The 7,890-nt window shown below is 43.0% G+C and overlaps 1 protein-coding gene across 1 annotated transcript; it reads right to left on the bottom strand.

Moving 5' to 3' along the window:
• Nucleotides 1-677: 677 nt before the first annotated feature.
• LOC138953878 (uncharacterized) lies at nucleotides 678-3,532 on the bottom strand. Its single transcript, XM_070325839.1, has 3 exons — nucleotides 3,330-3,532; nucleotides 2,575-2,638; nucleotides 678-1,116 (listed from the first exon to the last, which is right to left on the bottom strand). The coding sequence occupies exons 1-3, from the start codon at nucleotides 3,515-3,517 to the stop codon at nucleotides 1,003-1,005; spliced, it is 366 nt and encodes a 121-aa protein (XP_070181940.1). The 5' UTR covers nucleotides 3,518-3,532; the 3' UTR covers nucleotides 678-1,002.
• Nucleotides 3,533-7,890: the final 4,358 nt, after the last annotated feature.

Below are 7,890 nucleotides of genomic sequence, written 5' to 3'. Positions count from 1 at the left end.
TTCTCAAAGCGATATTAAAACTCATTTACCTGACTGGAACAGCCTGGTATATGCCCCTTTTGATCTAGCGTTTGCACTCTGAGCAATTCAAAGGCTAATTCTTTGTCTTGAACACCTAACAGCCAAAGCCAGAACGGATTTCAAAGGGATCTCTCAAGCCCTCCCTCCCCGAGCTTCCTCCCCTCTCTTCCCCCCACCCCCTCTCCCCCCACCGGGTATGAAGAGCGATCGACCGTCCTCCAATCGCACTTGGCACATTCTAGTCATCAGGAAGTACACAGCGTTAGTGTCTACAAATATTGCCCTTAGTTACCTGGTGTTTGCTCGTTTTCACCAGCACTATATAAATGCGAGATCAATTTTTGTGACGATCAACTTTTGTCCTGGAACTAGGGGCCTACATCACCCAAGGAGCACTTGAGCAAAATCGCAAGCACGCACGGTGGCACACACGCATGCAAGGACGCACGCATGGACGCAAACATGCACGTACAGACTCACGTACTCATATACATACAAACACCATACACACACACACACCCACACTCATACTCACGTGCACACACACACACACAAACACATAAACACACACACACACACACACACACACACACACACACATACACGCACACACACGTACACATACACACACGCATACAAAAAAACACATACACACACACACACACACACGCATACACACACGCACACACACACACGCACACGAGAATAAACAGTATTCTCGTCAATCCGTGTCTGTTCTCGGTTTGAATTTCTCTCTTCTTTGTATCTTTCTGTAACTATTTGTTGAAGAAAGCCTTGTGGTCAAAACATCAACTGTATATCTTCATGTCAAGCCAGTAATAAAAGCGCGAGTAGAGTTTAATTATTTCTTTCTGTTTTGTAATTTAGTCACAAGCAGTTGTTTGTCGTTAACAAATAAACAAGAAACAACAACTACGGTCTAGTAGGCACAGTAAAGAAATATGATAACACTAAGACTATCTAGTCTTCCTCTTCCTCTTCCCAGTCGACCAGGGCCGCTTTGAAATTCTCGATTTCCGAGAACTTTTTCATCTTTAAGTCATTCCATATTCGCTGGTAAAAGAAATCTGGTGCCTGCAATCAAGAAGATGCAAATCAGAATGTGGTTTCTTTTACAAGTACTGTCCACTTTTATCTTCTCTTCTTCTTCTTCTTCTTCTTCTTCTTCTTCTTCTTCTTCTTCTTCTTCTTCTTCTTCTTCTTCTTCTTCTTCTTCTTCTTCTTCTTCTTCTTCGTTCATGGGCTGAAACTCCCACGTTCACTCATGTTTTTTTTTTTTTAGCACGAGTGGATTCTTTCGTGTATGACAGTTTTTACCCCGCCATTCAGGCAGCATACGTCGATGTCGGGGGAGGCATGCTGGGTATTTTCGTGTTTCTATAACCCACCGAACTCTGACATGGATTACATGGTCTTTTCCGTGCGCACTTGGTCTTGTGCTTGCGTGTACACACGAAGGGGGTTAAGTCACTAGCAAGGTCTGCACATAAATTGACCTGGGAGATCGAAAAAATCTCCACTCTTAATTAACCCACCAAGCGGAAGCGACCGGGATTCGAACTCACGACCTCCCAATTAGAAGACCGATGTCTTACCATCAAGCCACTGCGCCCGTCATGTTCTGTTCTGAATGGTTCCCTTTTTTCGTTCATTTGATCAAAGGTGCAAAGTTTCCGTTGGTGTTACTAAATAGCAGTACAGAGGGGTGCCATTATTGTTGCATACTCGAGGTTGGCAAACTATCGATCGGCAACAAAGACTAAACTGGACGATGAAACTAAATCTTTTTACTCTATTATTGGTGACAGTTCACCCTGTCACAGGTGTAAACAACTTTTATCCTAAATACTTGAGAGAGACCACTCATGAGATAAGCATATCGTTCAAACCACACGTGTCTATATCATGTAAGTGAGGTCGTGTCAGACTAATCGAGAGAGAGAGAGAGAGAGAGAGAGAGAGAGAGAGAGAGAGAGAGAGAGAGAGAGAGAGAGAGAGAGAGAGAGAGAGAGAGAGAGAGAGAGAGAGAGATGATGATTGAACTTTATTTTTCAAGGATAGAGGTTTAAGGCGACGCCTTTTCTTACAACCGGTCCTTACTTCTAATACAAATGTCTAATTAAATGTAAAACAACATGACAAATAAACAAATTAAACGAACTAACCAGCAAACAATCGACAAGTAAGCAAACAAGCAAATAAACACAAACAACAAAATGACAAAGTAAGCAACATACAAATCGAAAGCGAAACATGCAACATGTTAATTGAGGTTACACATGTAAAGTGATCGAAAAAGAGAGAGAGAGAGAGAGAGAGAGAGAGAGAGAGAGAGAGAGAGAGAGAGAGAGAGAGAGACAGAGAGACAGACAGACAGACAGACAGACAGACATACAGAGAAAAATGAAAAGAGAGAGAGAGAGAGAGAGAGAGAGAGAGAAAGAGAGAGAGAGAGAGCGAGAGAGAGAGAGAGAGAGAGACAGACAGACAGACAGACAGACAGACAGACAGACAGACAGACAGAGAACCTACCTCATTTTTCAGGCAAACCAAGCTGAGCAGGTCTTTCTTTGTGAGTGATGAGATGGAATCATGCCTGGAAAACATGACACGAGAAGGATTTTTTTCTTCATGAAACCCCTAAAAATGGCTTTGGGCCAAGCCTACATAAAAATGTCCCTTTGTACGTAGTGTTGATTACATGTGACCCTCCACCACGGAATGAGTCGCATGTCACCTCGCGCGGTTCTGCGCTAGGCTTAATATACTTGTCCGGGGAGTGTCTGGTAACAGTGTGAGGGCCACCTTAGTCACAGGCTTAAAACTCGAACAGTTTTCGCTCTTTTCTAAAACGGTTTTCACCACTGGATAGAGCATAAAAAACTCTGTAGGGCAATATGAAAATCATGCAAAGGTGACATGCGACTCATTCCGTGGTGGAGGGTCACACATCAGCCCTGCCAGTTTCTCAACACTCACATTATTTCCCACTTTGGTCAAACTAATCACAAGTAAAATGTTTCCGTCAGAATAATGCATTTAAGGTATACTAGTCCAAAAATTAAAAAAAAAATTAAAAAATTGAGCGGCTGTTACGTGATTCTTTAATCCGAAAGGTGATCCAGAAATGTAAGTCAACGGCTTTAACTGGCAGAAAGTTTGAATGAAATGACACGGGAATTAATGTTTAATTTGGGTGCGAAATTTGTCGCAAAAACGTTTTGGCCAAGTTTTGTTCGCTATTAAGATAGTATAAACTTCAAGATATAAGAAAATACCGTACTTACCCGTCCAGCCTGTGCCTCTTTAGCCAATCCCTCACTTCTTTCCGTGGGTCCTCCACGTGACAACAGCAGTGGTTGTACCCGTCCCCCTTGGCGTTGCACGTTGAGGTCTGACACAAAAAAACACAACTGACACCAAGCAAAGTGAAGGAATTAAGCGATCGAAACGCAATATTAGAGAGAACAAACATTATGCTTGCTCGGCTTCTGTGCAAACACTAAACAAAGAAGTAGCGATAGGAACACATGCCGGGTTTTTTTGCATGAAGGACCGTGGAACAAATTCAATGCTAAGATACAAGATACGAGAGGAACACAACATAAGATAGAACAATAAAAATAAGAACATTTTATTTTCCACTTTTTTTTCCCCACTAAAATATTACATAAAAATGGAACATTTTCTGTGACACACCTCCCTGTAAACGGTTATAACGAACATTTTACAAGAATGATTAAGACTGATAGGATAACAATGCAGTCGGCTGAACAAATATACTAGCGGAAAAAAGTTAAGGACGGTTCACACACGCAATCACAGCAAAAGAACGAATGAACATATCGTACGGAAATTTGGATCACGTTTACTTCAGTCAATGTGCAACGCAACTGCAAAATTTGGGTTTATTTCATCGAGCCGATTCGGTTATTCATGTCCACAAACAGCAGAGGGGTCACAAATAAACATAACAAGTCTTTCATGAGGTCAATAATGGGTGTGTCCGCCACGTTTGCGCTCAAGTTCACCACACCTTGACCGCATAGAGTTCATAAGCTTCGTGAAAAAGGCCTGTGGAATGGCCTGCCACTCCTGTTAGAGCATCTGCAGCAGCTGCTGCAGGTTTCTGGGAGGCTGGTGGTTGGCCCTCACCTGCCTGTCCAGTTCGTCCCATACATGCTCTATGGGGTTCATGTCTGGCGAACAGGCAGGGAAATCCATCCTGACGACCCCGGTTTGCTGGATGTAGTCGTTGACAAGCCTGGCCCTGTGAGGAGTAGCATTGTCATCCTGAAACACGGCGTTTGGGCCAATCTGCTGCAGGGTCGGCAAGACAATAGGGGCGAGAATTTCGTCCCTGTAGCGTTGACCAGTGAGATTCCCGACCACTTGGTACAGGGGGGTGCGTTGATGAAGGCTGAAGCCCCCCCAAACCATGACAGAGCCCCCGCCGAAGGCCACCCTCTCATGCACTGTGTCGTCTTCATAACGCTCGCCCTCACGCCTCCAGACCTTGCGCCGGCCGTCAGAATGGTACAGGTTGAACCTGGACTCGTCACTGAATAGGACCTGAGCCCAGCCCCGGCGCGTTCATCTCAAGTGGCGGCGACTCCAGGCCAGACGAGCCCGGCGATGAGCCTGTGTCAGCAGGGGACGCACAGCAGGACGACGACTCCGCAGCCGGGCGTCATGCAGGCGGTTGCCGATGGTCCTCTCACTAACGTTGATGTTAGTGGCCTCCCGTAACTGCCCTCTGATGACCTTGCAGGTGGTGGCCCGGTGCTGCAGCGCCTGCCGTTGGATGAAACGATCTTCCCTAGGAGTAGTCTTTTTGGGGCGACCCGACCTGGGCCTCTCCTCGACATTGTTTGTCGTCTGGAACCGTTGATTCAGCCTTACAATGACTGAATGCGATACCCCAAGTTGCCTTGCCACTTCGCACTTGGATACGCCGTCGTGGAGCCAGGCAATTGCTCTTCCTCGGTTGAATGTTGTCAGCTTCCGTCTGGCAGGCATGGTGAGGAGATGGCAGCTCGCAGAAAATCGGCGGCTTATAAAGCCGAGTTCGTGATCACAATTCACACTCGAAGGATTGTACTTGCATGTGCACAACAATTTTGCCATGTTACCTGCCTTATTCTACCCGTGCGCACGCCAAACAACAGCCTACTTTTTGGCGATTTTGCTATTTTAGTCACGTGCTGCAGCTCTGCGCCCGGGAGTCCCGTGCAGTTTTCCTGCTAACACAGCATAACCTACCCATTGGTGTGTAGCATGCGACAGCCATTTGATTTTGCTGACGAAAGAACAGGGTGTTTTAAACAAATGAAAGTCAGCGGGGAAATCAGTGGCCCGTCCCTAACTTTTTTCCGCTAGTTTAGGTAAGACGAACACAAGACAAAAATAAGTGATATCTAAACACGGCAAAACATTTATTGCACCCATTTTCGTACCCAGCTAAATTATTCATTCCCGTGTCCTTTCATTCAAACTTTTTATGCTATTAAAGGCCATCCATTTGGCTATCTGGCACACTTTTCAGATCAAACATTTATTTTACAGGGGTCAAGTGACCGCCGGTAAAGAAAGGGTAACCCCAAAATCGACTTACAAAACGTCAGCTACCAATAAAAAGAAAATGACGAACATTTAGAATAGGCGAAACTTGGTAATGTCAGCAGATGAGGACAAAGCTAAATCAATTATTTATCCAGAAGAGGTAGTTTTGCTTTGCTATCTTGCGTATTTCTTTTGTTATGTCATTTCTACTGATGCAGGTGACGACCGCATGATCAATTGAAAAAGAGAGTTTTTTGCGTCAATTCGTATATATATATATGAGCCTTTGCCAAAAGGTGCCATTTCGGACCCATGTATTTTTGGAAAGCAAGTGTAATTAACTGGATTACCCCAACATGTTTACATGTATTGTGCTTTGAAAAAGGGAGTTTGATGAATGCTTTTTTTAATGTTTTGAAGCCTGTTGTTGTTGTGAATGTTAAATAAAAAATAAAATGTTTCAAACATACACCAGAAACGGCCCCGAAAAATTTTGGACATTTTGGTGTCCTCGGGAAATTTTCGATTTTTCATGGTCTGCATCACTTTATCGGTTTTAATCAGCGTATTTCATACAGTCTAAGCATGCAACTCTTAGTAGAATGTGCAACAATCGTAATTAGAACCAGAATTTACCGAAAACCTCGCCCAGTAAATACCCGGTTATTTTCGAAGGCCTCATGTCCGCAGACCAACTTGTTTACAGATTCGATTTTCGCCGGTCTTGGTGCTTTGAATGGCCGCCATTTTGGATGAAAACGATAGTTTCGTGTTCGAGGAAATAAAAGCAGTGTGTTGCATTTGAGTCAGAATTTGCGAAGTTATTGTATCTAGCAGCTAAAAAGAATCGATGGAGTTTAATGTCCGAAAGTAACGTTTGACACATTTTGTTATTTTTGCAATTTTCACAAAGAAGTTTCGCGAGTATTTTATACAAAAGCGTGGAAACCACTAGCTTTGCTTCTTTGGCGTTTCCGGTCACCGATTCGATTGAAATCATGGAGACGACGAGCCGTAAAGTTGAGAAAATATTGTACTGTCTGTTCAGGGTAAGGTGTAGATCTATACGTAACGTTTGACACTTTGTAGATCTAATGTTTGACACTTGCCCATAATTCTTCTCCCGACGAATTGAATTAGCTTATATTATCCCATGACCTGCCTCTTTATCTCTGTTAGCTGAGGAGGTGATTATTCTGAATATTCCATCACAACCATATGGATATCCTATGGATATCCCATCACAACCGAGTTTCGATCTCAACTGTCATTGGTCATTGTCTTTGATTTCAGAGTACAATTGAATAATTTATGGAGGTCATCTGCATTTTCAGAGTTTACAGATGGACTACTTTTTACAATTAGTCAAGTTTTGACTAAATGTTTTAACGTATAGGGGGGAATCGAGACGAGGGTCGTGGTGTGTGCGTGTGTGTGTGTGTGTGTGTGTGTGTGTGTGTGTGTAGAGCGATTCAGACTAAACTACTGGACCGATCTTTATGAAATTTGACTTGATATTTCCTGGGTATGATATCCCCAGACTTTTTTTCTTCATTTTTTCTTATAAATGTCTTTGATGACGTCATATCCGGCTTTTCGTGAAAGTTGAGGCGGCACTGTCACGCTCTCATTTTTCAACCAAATTGGTTGAAATTTTGGTCAAGTAATATTCGACGAAGCCCGGACTTCGGTATTGCATTTCAGCGTGGTGGCTTAAAAATTAATTTATGACTTTGGTCATTAAAACTCTGAAAATTGTAAAAAAAAAAAAAAGTTTTTATAAAACGATACACATTTACGTTCATCTTATTCTCCATTATTTTCTGATTCCAAAAACATATAAATATGTTATATTTGGATTAAAAACAAGCTCAGAAAATTAAAAATATAAAAATTATTATCAAAATTAAATTTTCGAAATCAATTTAAAAACACTTTCATCTTATTCCTTGTCGGTTCCTGAAGAGAGAGAGAGAGAGAGATAGAGAGAGAGAGAGAGAGAGAGAGAGAGAGAGAGAGAGAGAGAGAGAGAGAGAGAGAAAGAAAGAAAGAAAGAAAGAAAGAGAGAGAAAGAGTGAGAGAGAGAGTGAGAGAGAGAGAGAGAATGAGAGAGAGAGAGAGTTTGTTTGTTTGTTTGTTTGCTTAACGCCCAGCCGACCACGAAGGGCGGCCACACACACACACACACACACACACACACACACACACACACACACACACACACACAAAACCCGACCGACTGAATATGTAAGTGATCCACGTGTGAAAACCAAAACATAACAGCGC

This window comes from Littorina saxatilis, linkage group LG17 (assembly GCF_037325665.1).
Source record: "Littorina saxatilis isolate snail1 linkage group LG17, US_GU_Lsax_2.0, whole genome shotgun sequence".
NCBI lineage: Eukaryota > Metazoa > Mollusca > Gastropoda > Littorinimorpha > Littorinidae > Littorina > Littorina saxatilis.
Note: the sequence above shows the minus strand (reverse complement) of the source record. Positions and strands in the feature narration are given on the sequence as shown.